Source organism: Chaetodon auriga, chromosome 10 (genome assembly GCF_051107435.1).
Source record: "Chaetodon auriga isolate fChaAug3 chromosome 10, fChaAug3.hap1, whole genome shotgun sequence".
In the NCBI taxonomy this organism is placed as follows: Eukaryota; Metazoa; Chordata; class Actinopteri; order Chaetodontiformes; family Chaetodontidae; genus Chaetodon; species Chaetodon auriga.
The window spans coordinates 21,054,026-21,074,119 of NC_135083.1; the positions used below are offsets into that span (position 1 = coordinate 21,054,026).

General features: G+C 44.5%; 1 protein-coding gene across 9 annotated transcripts in view; it reads left to right on the plus strand.

The window, feature by feature from the left end:
- The window catches only part of agrn (agrin), a 240,729-nt gene that overhangs the window by 209,818 nt on the left and 10,817 nt on the right, over nt 1–20,094 (plus strand). For 4 of the 9 annotated variants that reach the window (XM_076740489.1, XM_076740495.1, XM_076740492.1 and 1 more), the window contains 12 exons: nt 743–862; nt 1,056–1,451; nt 2,994–3,186; nt 5,112–5,327; nt 6,333–6,562; nt 8,164–8,298; nt 10,981–11,071; nt 11,462–11,626; nt 12,251–12,377; nt 16,029–16,142; nt 17,563–17,746; nt 18,640–18,727. In XM_076740489.1, the coding sequence (XP_076596604.1) occupies nt 743–862; nt 1,056–1,451; nt 2,994–3,186; nt 5,112–5,327; nt 6,333–6,562; nt 8,164–8,298; nt 10,981–11,071; nt 11,462–11,626; nt 12,251–12,377; nt 16,029–16,142; nt 17,563–17,746; nt 18,640–18,727 (2,059 nt within the window). Of the gene's footprint in view, nt 1–742; nt 863–1,055; nt 1,452–2,993; nt 3,187–5,111; nt 5,328–6,332; nt 6,563–8,163; nt 8,299–10,980; nt 11,072–11,461; nt 11,627–12,250; nt 12,378–14,082; nt 14,095–16,025; nt 16,143–17,562; nt 17,747–18,639; nt 18,728–20,094 lie in introns of all 9 variants that reach the window. The other 5 variants (XM_076740491.1, XM_076740493.1, XM_076740497.1 and 2 more) reach the window with 2 other exon arrangements.

Here is a 20,094-nt window from a genome sequence, read left to right on the forward strand (position 1 = left end):
TTATTTGGCTCATAATATTGTGAGGCACTGAATGTTTTTCCTAATGTGTGTCTTTTTTTAAATTTCCTCTCAATGCCAACTTAATCTCTTGCATGCAGCCATTTGCCCGTGTTAAAAAAACCCACATCATATGAAGGCTTTTGCCTCTGCTTGGATGTTCAGAGTGGTTTTTGTCAGTCATCAGAGCCAGGAAAGGTTCCCTAAATGACTGCATCAGTGAGATTGTCGACTTGTGCTCCGTTCCAGCACCTCTTACAGTCTCCTTTACAGTTAAAGGCACAATCTGTGACATTGAGAAGAATTCAAGTGTGCCCAGCAAAACTGGGAATGGAACCTGCTTGTTCCTCTCAAGTTGATTGACAGGTGTATTAATACAGTGACAAACACTCGACAACAATCAAACACACACACACACACACACACATACACCCCAGGTGCTTCTTTCCTGTTTTGATGAGCATCGTTTAGCGCTCTTCATACCTATACGTATGCCATAAAGCGGCACCCCTCCATGGCCAGTAAAGCGAACATCTGTGGCAAACGTAATGAGGGTGATTCATCTGGAAAGACGCCGGACAAGCAGCGGGTGGAGGACAAGTGGTCCCTGGAGACCCTCCACCTGTCATACAGTGGGCTTTCTGATATATCTATTGTACCAACGAAGAAGCCCGAGTCTTGTATTTGCTTCTGAGTGCTCCTCGGAGGCCCTGCCCTGAGAGCCTGTACCTCTTGTTTATTGTAGATACGAGATACACGGTGGAGGACATCGAAGGAGCCCTGCTGAAGCAGCTGAAGGCCTCCAAAGACACCAGCATCGCCGTGAAGAAGCCGGAGGACGAGAATATTCGCTTCACCAATTATGGTAATACAGTGTGGACTTAACAGGAGTGTGCGGGGATTAATAAAATGAAAAGGGGTTTTAAGTTATTCATGAGGTGATTTATCAAAGGCTTTACAGGTCCTGAAAAGGAAATCTCAGGGCCGCGAGCTCAACATACTTTAACGTCTCTTTTTCTTTTTCTATTTTCCGTTCTCCTCTCTGGCTCTGTTGACAGGCCTCACCTTCATGCCCCTCTTCACCACCACTACAACCACCACGGCGTCAGTCACCACAGCTGCTCCCAGCACCACCACCACCACCAGGCCTCCGCCAACCACCCCCTACGTCACCCGCCGCCCGCCAGGCACCACTCGCAGGCCTTACAATGGCAGACGCACCACCACAACCTCAGTGCCGGTCACCACGCCGCTGTTCACCTCCACCAGCACGGCAGCTGTCACCACGACCGCGCTGCCTCCAGCCACCACCATCGCCCATGCTAGGTTTCACCACAACGGCCAGAAGCCCTGCAACTCCCACCCCTGCCTCCACGGGGGCACCTGCGAAGACGACGGCAATGACTTCATCTGCAAATGCCCCGCCGGGCGAGGAGGCTCTGTGTGTGAGAAGGGTGAGCTGTTTCTTTCTTTTTCTATTTATATATTAGGAGCTATTTCTTCTCCCATATTTGTTATTACTCTTAAATCAAAAGTTTCAAAGTCTGAGCTTATTTCAAACTCATCTACAACACTGAGCTGGAGCAGACTTTCCCTGTAATTTGGTGCTATTGCAATTAGCATTTTCAAAGAAAGCACCAAAGGCTGACGTTTCCAATGATTTTACAGCAGCTAAAAGGGTTTTAGCACTCCTTTTTCCAATGTGCCATTCATGCCTTTTAGCTGTTCTATAATCACTGCTAACCACATCCTCAAGTGCTTTAATATATTTAGAAAGTAGCAGAAACATGCCATTATACTAAAAAATATCAAATATCAAAGGAACGTTCTATTTAATGAAACTTTTATTTTAAAGAAAAAAGAGAAATATATTCCTTCTGTTAAGCCTTTTTTAAATGTTTTGTGTAATTGGCGCTTTACAAAGTGGCTGCAAAATGACACCTTAAGTAGCAGTGTGAGTAATGACTTTCAGTTAGTGCTGGAATATGTAAATGCAATGTTACATGGTCACAGATGTGGATTTATTGGGTCATTAAAAGCTCAACAACACAACGGCAATCAGAGCTCGGAACAGAGTGTCAGTTTTTATAGCAGATATATTTTTTGAAAGTGGAGAAGTTGAGGTGTGATTGAGTCAGACACAAACATCTCTCCTCTGTGGCTGCGCCTCAGACTCATCTGAAGTGATTCAGACAGGTTCAGCACCTCAGAAGTGAACGACCGCTGAGCTGTTCACCAACGGCAACACAGAATCCAATCAGCACCCCGGAGAAAATCATAAATCAAGGAGAACTTCTTGAGAAGCGCAACTCTTTTGTTTCTTCCCTCTTACCTTACTCTGGGATTTTTGGGGATGAGGAGCAACCTCACACAGCTGCATCTTAAGATAATTGACACTAATTGCTTTGATGGGGATTAGCTGGTGAGAATCACTGTGTGTCTTTGAGTTAGAGTGGCTAACTGAAAACACACACACACGCACACACACACACACACACACACGCACACACACACACACACACACACAAACTGCACACCAGCCTCCCCTAGATCAATCAAGTCATTAGAAAAGAGACAGCTCATCAGCTGCCATTCTCCTCAGAGAAATGGACAGAAAGACAGATGGATGGAGAGAGAAGGAGCCCGGGGAAGAAAATAGATGATAATAATCGTAATTGTCGAGTGGCGGAAAAACAAAGGTTTCCTGCGTGCGTGCGTGTGTGTGTGTGCAGGAGTGCGTGAATGTATTTGGCTTGAGGGTGAGTGAAAAGCTCAGCTCCTCCTTTTTCTCGACCTTCTCCTTTTGATAAACTTGGAAAAACACGATTCCTGAAATAGACTGACAGAAAGGCTTATTTCCCTGTCATCAGCAGCCTCTGACACGCCACCTCGTCTCCGCTCACACTTAATTATGCATATTAAATGCCTCTTAGGCCACGATAAAACAAGCCATGTAGTAATGACAGGATTGGCTTGTTGTCTTCATTCCTCCACAGTGATCAAGTACTTCATCCCATCATTTGGGGGCCAATCGTACTTGGCTTTCCAAACCATGAGCGCCTATCACACGGTCCGCATCGCCATGGAGTTCAGAGCGTCCGAGATGACCGGCATCCTGCTCTACAACGGCCAGGAAGGCAAGAAGGACTTCATCTCTCTGGCTCTGGTCAACGGCAGGGTGGAGCTCAGGTGAGAGTTCAGGGGCAGCAGCTTTGTCAGCCATTGATTCTGCTGCCTTTGTTTCATTAAATTTGATGAAACTTAAATGATCCCTGTGGGGAAACAGGGTCATTGCAGCAGCAGCTGGGAGAAAATGTAGATAAGAATTAAGCAAATAGAGAGTACGGAAGATAATGAGGCAAATAATTACAGCAAGTAAACATGTTGCAGACAACACTGCCAGAAAATAAATAAAGACCCAGAAGCTTCTTGACAGATTTGCAGGTTACGGCTATGAAGGCATGCTTTCAGAAATGTGTTCAAACTTGCAAATAAGCTGTTCACATGATCACGTTTGCAGATGGTGGGAACATATGGACATAAATGTGTGTGTGGCATATATACTTAGTTAATGTTCATGTAAAAATATGATGTTTGTGTTTTCAGATGGATGCAGTGACATAAGAATATGTCCAGAAATGGCTCATAGATGCCATAGGACTCAACATGTAGTGTAGACTGTGACATATAGTGTTTATAGAAATATATATAACAGCATGCAAGGCTGGGCTGATGAGGATCGCCGTATTTATTAAATATATACAAATTTAAACTGAAATTGGCGATTCATGTCGTGGTTGGGTGACCTGACGACATGTCTTTCTGGACATATAGTGTTTTAGCAGCAATATGAAGAACAATCATCAGTTTTTCAGGTATTCAAGTATTTAATTCCCATCTGATTATTTATCTACAAACTACTTCTTTATTAAGTTTCAAGAAATTTTACTACATTGCAATATTTATTCATATTGCAAAATCAAATGACATAGACTTTAATGTAAGATGTTATTGTTCATTGGGTTGATTTTGCATCTCTTTGCTGTATGTGGATATCTGAGTAGCCATAAAATAACAAGTTTTTTAAATCAGAGTGGTCCGAATTAATGTAGCCAAGGCCAAGATATTCCAAATTTTACTGCCTAGTGAAGGTCCAACTCCAGAAACACTGGATCTCACACCTCCCATAATGCACCTCTCTAGTGCCTTTGTTTGACCCTGCTTGCCTGGTAAACACCCACAGCACAACACTTGGTTTCTGTTTACGATTTGTAGGCTCAAAGCCAGGCTCAGTATCAGTGACTAGTAAAACTGGTGTCACGTCCCTTTAGGATCTATGCACAGCAGCAGTTGAAGAATATGTTTTCACGTTCTTCATCCAACCTGTTTAAAATTGTCAGAAACCTGCAGAAACACTGAGTATTCATCTCTTCCCTCACAGTGGAGTACTGTGCATAAAAAAATCATTCGGGGTAAGGCAGCGTCTTCGGAGGAGATCGACTAATTGGAAATTCTGCACGGCGTCTGTTTTGGACCTTTTATTTCAAACACCATCCGCTTTCCTTATCTTTTGGGTCTTGTGTTTCACCCTGACCCTTCGAGGCCCTTTCAGTTCTGCCCAACCTGGCCAGGTTAGATTTCTCTATTCAGAGTGAAATCAATGGCGAACTAAAGGAGATCATTAGTCACTTGTGCTTTCAAATGAAGCTCTGCCTCAATTCCAGAAATACAGCGGTGAGATTACCACCCACAGCTCTGCAAATCCAAGACGTGGGGAGAAGAACTAATTATTTGTGGCAGATAATTGCTCTCAGGTTGTGCTAATGCTACCTTATGTGTGGGTGCGCATACGCCGCAGCTCTTTTCTGTGATGATATGGCTCTTTTCTCAACAAAAACTCATTAGATAAAATGTTTAATTAAAAAAGTGTGTGAAAGACAAAGGTGAGTAACTGCCTCGTTCCAGTGACATAGTTTGGAATCCCAAATGGGAAGTCTTGCACCTTCTTTCTGTCATCCTTCTCTGTCTCGTTGAGCAGTACGAGCACATTTCTCCTGATTGTTGGATAAAGTGGATTGAATGAGTCTAACATGCTTTGTGTTTCCTCGTCGCAGGTTCAACACAGGTTCGGGCACAGGCACGGTGGTCAGCGGAGTACAAATCAATCAGGGCCGCTGGCATCAGCTGGTGGTGACTCGCAACCGGCGCAACGCCATGCTCAGCGTGGATAATGAGCCGCACATCGAGGGCGAGAGTCCACGCGGCACTGATGGTCTCAACCTTGACACCGACCTGTTCATTGGGGGAGTGCCAGAAGAAATGAAGCCAGAGTAAGACCTTTTTTCTACAGTAACACAATGTGATGATGACATTCGGGACAGGAAGTAAATTGATAATGTTCTTTTTTTTATGGACAGTTTTTATCTTACTTGGATGGTCTGATTAAAAGTCTGGAAAGTCAATTAGCTGTGGGCTCCGATTTGTTGTAATTCAGCTGAACACAAATTTGTTTACAGATGTGCACAGTGTAAATTCTGATGGTCCTTTAAAGGTGCATGTTCCCATTTGAATTTGAAATTACCCCAAACCAACTGACCCTGTGAATGCGGGACCTCCAGGGGGCACTGGGGGTCTGGGTTGCCCAGTTTGTAATCCAGCCTTGCTCACTCCCCTGAGGTGGAGCTCCAATCTCAGCTCGCTCAAAGATTTTTGCAAACATACAGTAAAGCAAAAAGCAACCAGATCTTGTTTTTCAACACTCTGATCGGTCCTGCTCTAATGAGATACAGCCACTTATCAGTGGAAACGATCATATCATCACCTTTTCAGTATTCAAGAGACTTTGGCAAATATTTTAGCATTTCATTGCTCATCATCATTCATTGCATCAGTGATTCCTCTTGGGATGAATTTTTGACCGGCCGTTGATCTAATGCTGTTGGACTGTACTTGAGTCATGTCAATATATTATAAATAAGTCATAGGTAGCTCTATAATTAAGCAGTTGCTGAGATATTGATGGAAAGTGAACAATCTTATAAAACAGCAAGGATTTGAAGTCAACAACTGAAAAAGAAAACTGAATAAGACTCAATTCAAATGAGACAGACAAACGATTCTTTAACCCCCCCCATTGTAATATATTGACATACATTGCTGCATTAACTATATTAGCAATATTATGCAGTATACAGGACATGGCATCTTCTTAACTCTAAGCTCTGTGTTACTAAGTGAGGGTCAGTAGTGTCATAATTGTCACCACAGGCTCTGTCACGCCTTGTGTTGAAAAATGCCATTTAAAGACATTCTTTCCTTTCCCTTTCTTTCCTCAGTGTAAGGGAGAGGACAGCGGTGGCCACGGGTCTGGTGGGCTGCATCCGCATGCTGGATGTCAACAACCGGGTGCTCAACCTGCAGGAGAACGGTGGCGACAGTCTGTACGGCAGCGGCGTGGGTGAATGTGGCAACAACCCCTGCCAGCCAAATCCCTGCAAAAACGGCGCTGCATGCCAGGTCAAGGAGGCAGAGATGTTCCACTGCAAGTGCAGCAAAGGATTCTGGGGTAAGATATCGACAAAAGGGAGCGTCAATACTGCAGTTCAGCAGCGCTCCTAATGGTCCTACTAGGATTTGTGGACAGTCATGGACATTTTGAGGGGTTTATTTCAGGGGAATAAGTATAAAATATGGAAATTCATGTGTGAAATTCGGTGACTTTTCTAACACCTTGTTAAAATTATGTCCATATCTTTACTTTGCCTTCTCTTCTGGGATTCACTGTGGTCATGACTTACTCACAAATCCTAAGTAAGCTTGACAGCCTAATTTGACAGTGTAACTTATGCCCCCAGCGGGAGCGCTGCAAGTCATTTTGTAAACACCAACACCATCAAATCTGTGCGTCCAACACAGAAATGAGAGATTAAATGTTGACACGGCACAGAAAACATGAAAACTTCCACCAAATGCTCAGTGAATGGCCTTTGGCCTGTCTCCTCTTCCACATCCGTTTCTCCGCTTTTCTTTCCCTCCAGCAGATGCCAACTAACAAGCAGCTCAGACAGAATATAGTTACCAGCAGACACCATCAGAGCTTAGCCAAGCGTGCCCCTTACTGGTTGTACCGCAGCCTGCTGCACAAAGTTTCACACCAGAGCAGAATTAATTGTTAGAGTTAACTTTTATGCTCCAACAGTAAAGGATTTTATACTCACATGGGGGCAGCTCAGTGGTTAGTGAGACCACCTTCCAGACAAATTTTAAGAGCCATTTTCCTGGAATTTAAAATGTGGATCAATAAAGTATCACATTACAATATTATTGCCTTTCACATAAGAGGCTCTTTTATGTTTTGTTGTTATTGAGAAGCCGGAGAAGAAGCACAGACAACCCTCCGCTCTGAAGAAGCATTGCTGTGATCAAAGTTGTGTTGGCAACATGGTGTAAAATGAATGGTGATAATGAGAGTTGGACCATCGCCTGCAGACTCACATTCAAGTTAATTTTGTCATCGTGTCGATTTAGAAAGTGGCCAAGATTGTCGGCCTCGAAGGGAGGGACAGATCACAGGAAGCGAGGGAGACAGAATAAACGAGCGGGGAGAGTTGCAGTTTGGGGGAGAGGACATGTCAGGATAGCCGGATGAATGAGGGAGGTGAGAGAGTATTAGAGTTAAGGAGATGGGAGAGGAGGAAAAGATATGAGAAAGAGCTGTGGTAGGGAAGAAGTGAGAGTGGGGGATGAAAGCTAGCCTCAAAAAGCATGAGTGAGGAAAAATGGGGGAGTCCTGTGAGCTCAGCAGGGATGAGGTTCATTAAAGCGCTCTCCTCACCACAGGCTCTGACTGCTAAAGTAATGACGGGTGAATTCAGATGGGCTGTGGCAGAGGGCAAAACCATCATCCACCAGCTCCCGAGCCTTTCCCACAGCCGGCGTTGGCCCAGAAACATGGCCGCGTGGTGGGGTGGCTCTCCACTGTTTAATCTGGATGTGTAATATTTCCAAATCCTATTAGAAAATGACCTCTACTACAGAGGAAATCCTCGTACCCCGCTCCTCCCCCACCCCCTTTTTTTTTGTCTCCCCCTCCTCTCAGATGGAGCGAAAGAGAAAGCGGTTGAAATCGGTGGTTGTCTCATTGTGGATTTGTCTGTGTGTGTCTAGGTCCAACTTGCGCTGACATCCATGATCCGTGCGAGCCCAACAGGTGCCATCCATCCTCCCAGTGCCAGGCTCTGCCCGAGGGAGGCTACAAATGCGAATGTCCCATGGGACGCGAAGGGAGGCACTGTGAGAAAGGTAATCTAACTAAACAGCGTACAGTATATCACGGTGTAACTCCCGAACGTCACGGCCTACTTGTTCTCTACACTCACGGAGCAGCAGTGTTATGGTCTAGTTTGCCTCTTTTCATGTTTTTATCTTTCCGCTCTGTGACATTTCCATCCATCCTGAATCGAAAAGGGAGATCAAATGCAGAAATAGAGCGGGGGGGGAGTTGAGGCTTTAGGGTGGGAGAGAATGGGAGGGTTGGTGGGTTGCAGAGCTGAGGTAGATGATTGGCCCCGTCGGGCCATTCACAACTTCGACTCGGCTGCACTTGTTAGTGGCTAAGCGGCAGCGGAGCCGCGGTCTTCTTCCACTCCCTCCTTCCCTGCCTGTCCGCCCACAGGTGTTGTGTTCAGACTTTGTTGTTGCTACTTAGCTCCACATGGCAGAACCAGGCCGTGGCTGGGGAAAAGACCGGAGCACGACTCAGCTGCTTTTGAAGTTCATCATTAGCACTTTTGGCGGTGTCACATTCTGAAGTCTACCCGTGGTTTCTCCCTCCCTGGCTTTGTAGATGTTGTCATGGATGTTTGCAGAAGAAGAAGAAGAAGAAGTGAAGTCAACTTCTGTCACTGTGAATGAAAGAGAATATACTATCATGGCTGTTCCCAGCAAAAGAGAAACATGCACCCTCGCAACCCCGGGAATTTAGAAAAACCAGATGGGGGGAGCCTCCTTCCAAGCCCAGAGTCCCAGTTAGCAGGTGATTAAAATAAATTGAGGCGAACCAAAATCAATGCTGTGAGAGCGAGAGCGTCTCCCATTCCAAAAGGCTATTTTTTTCACAGGAATCAATGAGATGACTAATCGCATCAGTCCTCCCTGCCCACGGTGATTTATGGGAGCGTCAGTCAGCCGGAGTGTCAGCCTCAGACAGGGGCTCACAGATAAGGCGGCAGTCAGGCGGACGTACCCTCTGAGGGCTGCGCTGAGAACAGTAAAAAAGACAGGTAGCTCAGAGCTCGCTCATCAGAAGCCTGAAGGTGAATTAGTCATAATATTAATTGCGTGTAACCCGGTGTGTGAGCCCGTTCAGTTAAGCTATGGTTTCCATTTCAGTTCTGTCAGGGTTCCTCGGTTCAGCTTGCTGCTATAATATCCACCATCAAGGGCTTTTCTCAAGGGTGTTCCAATAGTATTGAATGGCCTACTTTTCCGTGTGCTTTTACCCTGTGATAATGTAAATCATTACAATTTAGTGATGAAAGCAGGATCACTTGAACTCAGACGGTCCTTGAAAAACTAACTGCCAGGGGGAGTTTGAATTTCAGCAGTGTTTTACATTCAGCACCTTAGCTACATTAGGCCAGGGACCAGTTAGTGTGTGTGTGTGTGTGTGTGTGTGTGTGTGTGTGTGTGTGTGTGCGTGTTTGTCTGATTCACACTGCAGGTTGAAGTTACTGTCGAGGAGCTGATTGATTGGGGGTTGGACCGTGGGCTTTGATTGCAGCTACAAAGTTTTTTTTTGTGCATTCTAGCGGCTTTGTTATTGCCTTTGCTAATTTGTATTGTTTTGATGGGTTTTATTCTAAGTACTAATTAGGTAGCATTACTCAAGTATAAACAAAATTACCTCCGAGCTTACCTCAGCACTCGATGCAACAGCTCTCTAAGTATTGCTTCGAAGCATTTACTTCAGAGGCGCTTTACTGAAATTCAACTTGACCAGTTTGTCTTGGTCGTCAAGCTCGAGTCGTCATGTGGGCTTTCCTGGTCACTCAGCTCTTTCCAATTCCCGGACCTCTGTTGACTTATTGATCACGGTGCTTTCATTTTCAACACAAGGCGAGAAATAGAACCCCCCAACCCCCCCAACCCCCCCCCCCCCACACACACACACACACACCCTCCACACTCCTCTCTAAGAAACTACTTTCTAAGCAGCTCTGTTACTCTAATAGAGTTCACTTTAGTGCCCGAATCCTTGTTGTGTGTGCTAGACTATTTTTCCCTCTCCTTCATGGTGCGTGCCATCATCATTAGCAGTCTTCTGCACAATAGCTAATTAGCTTTCTCATCTTCGTCTGCCTTCCCCATCCTGACTCGACTCAGCTAATCCCAGCCAATTACGAATAAAAGCTTTCTTGCCGGCTACGTAGGTATGTGTGTTAGTTCGTGTGTGTATATGTGTGCGTGAGCGTCTAGTATTGCATATCCCTCTGACTGATGGTAGTCTTTGCAAACAACACCATAAACACATACCCCCGGGTGACACTTGAATGATTTTTAATGTCAAGCCACTTGTTAGAAGGATGGCACGGTGCCTGTCCTAATCACTCTAGACAGCCAGAAATGGGGCAGCTAGACATAGACCCATCGCAAAGACATGAATTTGTAAAAAGGCCTGCCAAAATACAATGGCTGCATTATTTCATGGGTCCCATCTGTGGTGTTAAACTCTACATGTCTCCAAAGGTTCTTTGTTACACTGTGGCGGGCTGTGTAATCAGTCTGACATAAGGGTTTTTGAATTTTTTTGTTTGAATTTCTGTCAAGAGAAAGTCTTAATCCCAAAGGCTATGAAAACACAAATCCATCTCTTTCCATAATGCTGACAGGTCCCTCAAAGATATACTGACGATCCCTGAATTTCAATTCTGTCAGAGACAAAAACGGGACCTGAGGATGAATATCGTCTCTTTGTTTTTCCAGTGGCTGAGAGGAGAGGGGCTTACATGCCACAATTCAACGGAGACTCTTACGTGGAGCTGAAGGGGCTCCATCTCTACGGGCATGACCTGCGGTAAGTCCCATGTCTCTGCATGAAACCCACACAGTTAAGACTTGTGTGTATTCCTAAAGACGGGATATCATGTAGTTTTCATAAGCTGAGCTTGTTCTGTGCCTAAGGCAGAGCTTCCTTCTTGAAGCCTGAACTGAAGTGACAGTGAGGCAGCAGAACACATTTTTTAGGCAGAAGCATGTAGAATATAGAGTGTCTCTATCTAATTTCTATATAGAAGGAGTATCAGTGCATCAAAAACAAGCACGTAAACATTTTTTGTTGTTGTATTGTATGCTATATATATTGTACATAGAATATCTATAGTGTGTGTGTGTAGTACATATAGTAATACTACAGTATCTCTGACTCTAGCCTGTGTTTACTGGCTTGCTTGTCCTGTGTCTGCAGTCAAAAGGTCAGCATGACGGTGACTCTCATGGCCAATGACTCCAACGGTTTGATCTTCTACAACGGCCAGAAATCGGACGGGAAAGGAGACTTCATCTCTCTGTCTCTCAATGATGGGATCCTTGAGTTCCGCTACGACCTGGGCAAAGGACCCGCTACCATCAGGTCAGCGTCGCCATCTAAAAGTCGAAGACGGTTTAACCTGATTCCAAAAACTCTAGGACGCTGCATAAAACATAAATAAAAACATGCTGTAACATCCTTTAAACAATCATGTCTTGACAAAGTGGTGAACCTGGCTCCATCATTGCTCGTGAGCGACGATGCCACTTTCATACCTATTAACAATGAACCTGTTAACCTGTTTGCATTGCACATCTTTCCCAGTCTTTTGTTGCTCTTGTCCGAACTTGTTTGAAACATGTTGCCGCATCAGATTCAGAATAAGCAAATATTTACAAAAATCAATGAAGTTGGTGAGGCAGAACATTAAATATATTGTCTTTGCACTGTTGTCAATTGATTATATGTCAAAAAGGATTATCAAAAGATCACCTCTTGTTTTGTTTTATACAGCATCCCAACTTTTTTGTAATCGGGGTTGTACACAACTGGGGAAAATAAACAACTATAAAAGGATGGACATGAAAAAGATAGATCGGGGCGCCATAATCCTAGAAAATTACATTCGAACATGGTGCAGGTTAAAGGATGTACTGAACACGGCAATGTGTTTTTAATGGGTCCATGTTTCCGTGTTTATGACTCACCTGAGTGTCTGTAATTCAGGAGCAAGGAAGCAATCCAGCTGAACGTGTGGAACACCATCAACCTGGAGCGCTCCAACCGCAAAGGAGAGATCATGGTGAACAAGAAGGACCCTGTCCGAGGGGAGGCACCGGTAAGAAAGAGCAAGCTAACGCGCTGCTGCTAATGGTTATCTTGCTTTTAGCATGCAGGGCTGATGGGTCTATTCTATGCTTAGCCTTGCTCGTACCGCATTGTTTGATCATCTGCGTGCTCTTATCATTTCATCGCCACAACCTTGGGCATTAGTGCTCCCTTTTACCCTTGCAGAAGTGGTTCAGCTTGCCACTTCAGGCACTGTTGACTCAGCAAACTTTCGCCCTTTGAGGCTTTCCACTCTGGTTCGCACCATGTGGCTCTGCCGGCTTGATTTGCTGAAAATATGCCGCTATCTCCCGACATCTGTCAAGGTAAGAGGGAGAGCTCCAGATGCAGAGGGCCAGTTTGACAAGCTTTCTTAATTTTGGAAGTCCTTATTATTCTACTTTTTTTTTTTTTTTTCTTTCAAAACTCCACTTTTCAGCTTGCTGACATACTGGAGATAAAACTTGGTGTTGCACACAGAAAGCAAAAGCAGCTTTTACTGCTGGTATACAGTCAGTTTTATAAATTCAACCTTTGAGGTGGTGTCTGGGGAGGTGGAGGCAGATAAAGAAGGTAGCAACAGCGAGAAGAACGTAATGAAACCCCTCAGCCCCACGTCAAGACTAATAAGGCAGGTACATGCTTCCAAATGAAGGCGATCTAATAGTTTGATAAGCCTGTAAGTCATCCAATTATATTAAACAGTGTATTTTGTGATTGTGAACATGCACTCTCTCAAGTCCATCATCTTCCTCTCAGATGCAATACTATCCTCTTTTTTTCTCTCGCTGCTCCATCCTTCCCCCACTGCCTCCTATCGTCCGTATGGTAATTGTGTTTCACTCCAGCAACAGAGGCAGAAAATCTTATTAAAAGAGGAGAGCAAGGGAAAAGCAAAGATGGGTGGGGGAGGTTCGGAGGTGGGGGTGCGCGTGCAAGGGATGAGCTGAGACTAGTTATGGAGCTCAATGCAGACAGCCCATCCAGTATGGCTCTCAGCTAATTCTCCCCTACTCCTGCTTTAAGAACGAAGGGGGTGTTATAGTACGCTTTGCTCAGAGAAACCCACATCATATCAAAGGTGGTCACACACAGGCACATATAAAGATACATATAGCATGCTGGGAGTGTTCATCATATCAAAGATGGCTCAGGCTGCCAGCATGATGAAGCACATACTTCCAAACGCACATAGGTACAGATAGGAGAAATATAAATCCAGCTCCCCTCTCGCTGAATGGCAGCGATCTGTAGATGAGGTTGGGTTAAGTGGCACTATTCACCGTCTCTCGTCCATGAAGTTTTTTCTTTTCATCTTTTCTTAGCGGCACCAGCTGCTTCATGCATACCCTTCTAAGACTTGCTGTCTCATTTGCATTCACTCTCTTAAGTGTAAACACACACACGCACAGCTTCGGGGTTGTAGAGTGTGTGTATGTACAGTATGTGATGCGAAGGCGCATGTGACAAAAAGTGATCTTCACATTTCTCATATTCTTGCTGAATGTACTTATCTCACTTGTGTGTGCAACACTGCTGCTATGTTTAATGCTCTTACAGATGTGCCCAGTGTATATGTGGGTGTGCATGAGAGTGTGTGTGTGTTTCGTGGGGCTTTTGCACTTGCACAACGCTGCATGCCTCTCTGTGCACAGACACTAGTCTTCCCCTAATAACTCTCTTCCTCCCTATTTTCTTTTCTTCTCTATGATGTGCTGTCTGGAAATAAGAAATCACGCAAGGTAATGAGACAAGTCCCAGTCACACCTTAGTCCATATTTCATTTGAGTCCTCTCACCCCCATCTCTTCATGCAACAACAGCACAAAAAAAAAAGGTACTTCTGCAGAGCTGCGGGTAGCCTTAAAGGCACCCATTCTGTAGAAAAACTTTGCCATTTCATAAGCCCATACACGCACACAAGCAGCACCGAAGCAGAGATGCTTTTAAAGAACGCGGTTTGGCTTTCACCTCGGTCCATCTGCCGTGGGGGTGGAAGAGGGTGGGAAGGTGGGTGGGAAGAAGGAAAGGAGACAGTCATCTTTCTGACGGCCATTGTTTTTAGCAACAAAGAAACGTCTTCATTAGTCCGGCGTAGGCGGGGATATCACGCCAGTGCCGCGTGGCTGTCGAAAAGTGAGAGCGAAGACACGAGAGGCAAGCGAAGGGGAGGAAATACACCGTAGGAGACGATGAGGTGCCAAGCCAAGCCATGCTGTTCTTTTGTCATCTGCTCTCACTTCTTTTGGGAACAGGAACAATCCTCCATAATATTACAAAGTCGCTCACTCTTTCACCCACTCACTCGCCCATAACAACACAAACAACTCTCACTGAGCATCACCGAGCAAGATTCACTCCATGAAACCAGCTGTCTCTCACCGGGTGCAGAGTATTACCTGTTTAAAACAGAGCAGAAGATGATGCACCGTGTCATTGCATGCAGTCTCACTTTAGAGTCATAGAAAAGTAACTTTGCACAGGTGCTTTGTGCTGAGTACCACATCACAAAGGTGTAACATCTCAAACAAGATCAGAAACCACAAGTGTAGGGGAGCGGGTTCAGCACACATCTGTAACTTTCAGCTGCAGACTAAGTTAGTTGCAGAGCTGTAAGGGCCACACACACAAGAGCCTGAGGTGGCTCTGCCCTCCAATCGGTGACAACTTTTGTCAAAGCCTAGAGGCACCGGCCACAGCTGGGTCCACCGGCTTTGGCCAAGGTCCCCGCCCTGTCGCTGTTGGAAGCGGCTCAAGGTGCAGTGACACAGCCCCGGGCTTCAGCCAAGCACCGCTGCCTCCTGCACTCCAAATCCCATCCTAAATAAAAGCCGAGCCGGTGCCAGCTTGCCTGAACAAAGCCTGTTTATTTGGCCCCTTCCATCATTTTTCCAGCAATTAACTCCACTTTGCCCCTCTGGCAATTACTGCTCTACATAAAATAAAGATCATTAATTCCTTCCTTCTGAAGTGGGCCGGCTCTTCCATGCAAAAGAAGGAAGCGGCACCTTGCTAATGCAAAGCAATTGTCCCAAAGGTTTGGTGGAAAGAATCGAATTTCATAGCCGTCTGCCACGCAAATGAATTGCAATTAATGTGTCTCCACACTCAGCTGTTTGAAAGGTCGGTGCTTATGATCAGCCATTCATTAGAGATGTCTGTAAAGAACCATCCATATCTCAAGTCCAGTCTGCTCCAGATTTCCCTTTGTAGTCTCTTTTTATGTCTCCCAGATAGAGGATAATTGACCACTCTCTCTGAGAGACATAGAAATCAATTATGTTGTAATGTATCAAGTGTATTGACTTGGAAAGAAGGCAAGAAAGTGCAGTTAAAGCGTCTGCCGGCTACAATATGGATAAATCCTTTTTCTTTTTTTTATGGGACTATCTATAAGAATGTGACATGTCTGCAAATGTGGTTTATTAATCGCACTCTTTATATCTGGACTAAAAGGATACAACTTATTTCATGCTCCCTGGACACAAACACATAACTCAAGAAAGTAAAACCATAAAGCATTATGTCCTGAACAGAAAACTGCTGAGGGGAACTGCAGACAGGGTACGGTAAAGATAAACTCGGCCATTTTTAGAGATGTATGCGGAGCTGTTTTTTAAGTTTGCACAGCTTCGGCTCACCAGTTGATACCTCTTTGTGTCCTGTCTCATCAGAACCTGCACGTAGATCTTAACCTGAAAGAGTCTCTTTTTGTCGGCGGAGCTCCTGATTACAGCCGACTAGCAAGAGTCGCTGCGCTTACAGAAGGCTTCAAGGGAACAATCCAAAAGGTAAGCGCTAACAAGCTTCCATTTCTTGAAAGAGTACTGCGTCATCAGCACGGCTTGTGGATTCCACTAATGCACACGTGTTATTTTAATGAGTCGGGGCCCTCGTGCCCTCGGATGTGCAGCAGCAAATTCAAACCATAAGTTATTAGCTGTCCAGCTGTCAAACTACGGACCCCCATATTAGTAATTTTCCATTATAAGCTCACACTGTGACGGGCAGTGACTCTGCCCATTTGGATTAGCATGCACTAATAATAGAATTCACATTTTGAAGTTCCTCCCTTTCACTACTCTCAGATCTTTCGCTGACAGCCTTCCAGACTTTTTTTTTTTTCTCCACTTTCCAGCAAAAAGCTCATCTCTGAGTGCCAAAAATATCCCAGTAGAACAAAGACAGGATGTTACTGTTTGTGCAAACTTGTCATTAGTTCTCCACTGCAAACTTTCCCTTGACAGTTCCGAGCAAATCAAAAGCTAAATGTGGCGTTTGTCTTACTTGGCCTGTAGAGAATAGTTAATTATGAGGAAGAGGGGATGTACGCTCAGTTTGATGTCCCTGTTTAATGTGTGTTGTATCCACAGCTAATATCTGAGACATTTTCCTGTGTGGTAACTGTGTGGTATTCATATCCAGAGGAAGAAAGGGAAGAATGTGAAAAAGAATCCACAGTATAATTGCACTGTATGTTTGCTCTCCGGATGTGTTGTGATAAATAGGTTTAACGATCATTCAGCAGAAAAAACACAGCCCACCGTAACTCGAAGCCTTCTTTTGGAATACAACCAAAAGTGGTAACAAATGATTATCTTCAAGTGCTTTGCTAAGGAGAGAAAAATTAAATCAGATAAATGTGACAACAAAAGCAGTGAAACGGAGGTTAAGAGATTTAAAAGCAAGATGAGATTCATCAAGGCAACCCTCCAAAGACAGATCAAAAACAATTAATGTTAAGAGTATTACACCAACACAGGTCTATGAAAATAGGTTTCAGGAAGTGATTTATGCGATAATACTGATTTAGCAATCTAAGCTTGCAGGCACGTCTGTCCTAAATGTTGAAGAGTCAAATTAGGGTATTTAAAGTCCTCCAGTGATTTTAAGTATTGTACTTGCATAAAGTTGGGTCACAAGAGACAAATATGAAGCAGGAAGGGTCAAAATCAAATATGGAGAGGCCAAGATATTAGATACTTTTGGTCCCTTTCACATGTCAGAAAGTTTGGATATGAGATTTAGATATAAGATTCAAACTCTGTGCCTGAAGTTTGGAATGCAGGCCTTTTATTACGTAAATGTGTAGTCTCCAGGCCCAAGCTGAGGTATTTTCATTCAAAAACTCAGCTTTACACAGTTTATTACTAACTTGACTGGTAAAAAGTCACCGCTGTGTCCCTTTAACCCTGTGTTTCCTGCACCCAGATCATTCTAATGGGTACCCCCATCCTCAGAGAGGAGAATGTCATGCGCTCCAGCAACATAGCTATGTTCCAGGACCACCCGTGTTTCCAGGAGCCCTGCCGCAACGGCGGCCGCTGCAACCCCCAGCTGGACACCTACGAGTGCGTTTGTCTCAGCGGCTACTCAGGGGGACACTGTCAGAACAGTGAGTATCTCTGTCCAACGTCGACGTCCATCCTCACATTCACATTACGTCTGTCTTAATCCTACTTCAAGTTAAAGAGCCACAGTCAAGCTTGACGCTTTAACACATTTGTTGCCCTAAATACATTTATAAATGCTGGTATGATTGGTCTACTTTTAAGCCAGTGGGTAGCAATACTTTGCTGGCTTGAGATCACCTTTATCATGGCAGTGTAAAATTGCAGTGAGTCATTGCAACTGTACAAATCGTCCTGTTTCCTCATCCAACATTATCTGGTTTTCCTCTACAAAGATACATGGCAGCATTTTGGCTGTTTTCAAAGCGTAGTATGAGTGGGACTGAAATCAGCGGTACTTTATGTAACGCAGCTCGTTCTTGGCTTGCGACAATGGAAGTTGAACGACTAGTCTCATTTTTTTTTTTTTTTTTCTGCTTGTAAGACCTTTGTTTCATTTGTGGTCTGTGGAGGCAAGGTTGCAACGTCGATATCAGACATGTGATGTCTCTTTTATGTAAGCTTTATTATGTATTGATTTCAAACTAAAGTGGCAGTTATGAAAATGATGAAACGTGTCAACTGAATATTCATGAAATGCGCCTTGTAAGAGTTGCACATCCCTTTCATCATTTTCCTGCCACTCTGCCAGACATATACTCACTCTGGCCCGATCTGTCTTACATACTCAGTCACTGCCTTCGCCATTAACCTTGTGCGTGTGGCCGGCCGTCCCTTTCACGTTAATTAAAACTACAAATGCACCAACACCCCCCCCCCCCATTTGCTCTCACTCCATTGCCTTCAGCTCTGATAACTGAACCCTCTGTCTTATTGATTGGTGTGATCTCATCCTCTGAACAATCTTCGTTCCCCCACCCCTCCCCCTCCTTCACAGCCATCTACGAGAAGTCTGCCGGAGAGACCGAGGCGATTGCCTTTGACGGGCGGACGTTCATTGAGTACCACAACGGCGTTACAAAGAGGTAAGGAAGAGGACAAGGGGAACAACCTCATTTACAGTATTCAGCTTCATCTAACATCTCCATTGTAATAGCTATTAGCCAAATAGCCCCTCTGTCTATCCATCTCCACCCTTGGTAAGCCGTGATGACATTGTTGATGATATCATCAGTGCTAGGGCTTCGGGGTGAACTAGGCACTTGGCTAATAGCTCACCCCCCCCATCCATGGCAGTCGTGCTCCGCTTTTGACAGGATTTCACTAATTAGCGAGACGGTTAACAATCACAGGGTTGCCCAGAGCACGCTCAGCTCGCTCTGTGGTCTGCTGCTTAGCACACACAATAAGCACACTTGCATGATTCAACTTGTTCTTCCTTATTTTGAACGCGTGTGTGACTGTTCTTTGTTAAACTGGCATCCAAAGACATTTTAATGCACTCCGTAAAAGGGAAAAAAGCTGATGACACAAGTGTAAAATGGTTTCTGGAGCGGGTGTAAAAACCAAGAAATCCTGTCCCTTTAGGCAGCTGATGAGACATTTTTACTCTTCCATTCATCTACAAGGTTGGCCCGAGTGCGCCTCCAGGTTGGCACAAACAAAAATATTTATGTGATGAACCTGAACAGACATCAAGCATATGGCGCTATATCTTCGTCTGACAGCTCTTCACACAAACACTCAGAGGTGTAAAAAACCGGGCCACAGTCTGCAGATCATCACACAACTCACACTCACTCAGAAACAACTGGCTGGAGAACTCTGTCAGATTCGTGTGTGTGTGTGTGTATCTTTGCTGTTTGTCCGTGATGGAGGCGTTCCACGTGCCTTTGTCCCGTCCTTCAGTCTGACCACCCTTGTCCTTGTTCACACATGTCTTGTCTCATATAAATGTCCTTCACTGTCTTTCCTTTTCACTCAAGCCAACTGACCAATGAGATCCCGGAGTAAGTAGACTCTATGACTGGGTATATGCCCAGCTTCGAATCAAGCCCAACTAACAGCACCAAAAAAAAACAAACCCCATTTTTGATAGTTAACCCAGTTGAAGAGATTAAAGCACATTCAGTTTTCTGTCATAATTTCCACACACGAATCATCTTTACCGTTAAACCCAGATTTTACATTCAAGCTCCATATCTGTGATTTAATTTGACAGATTTCATTCTTTTCAATACATTTTGCTACGTCATTGGATCTTTTCTTTTTTTTTCCAGTACAAAGGGAAGCATGAATGTGTGCATGATAAGCATTGTGCTCAACCCTCGGAGGAAATGAATTGCTGTACTAAGAATGTGCAATATTTTATGCATGGTTGTAAGTCCTTCCTAAACAAAATGAATTGCCGTGCACTTAACGCTGAATGGCATTATCTGTTATATGGGAAATG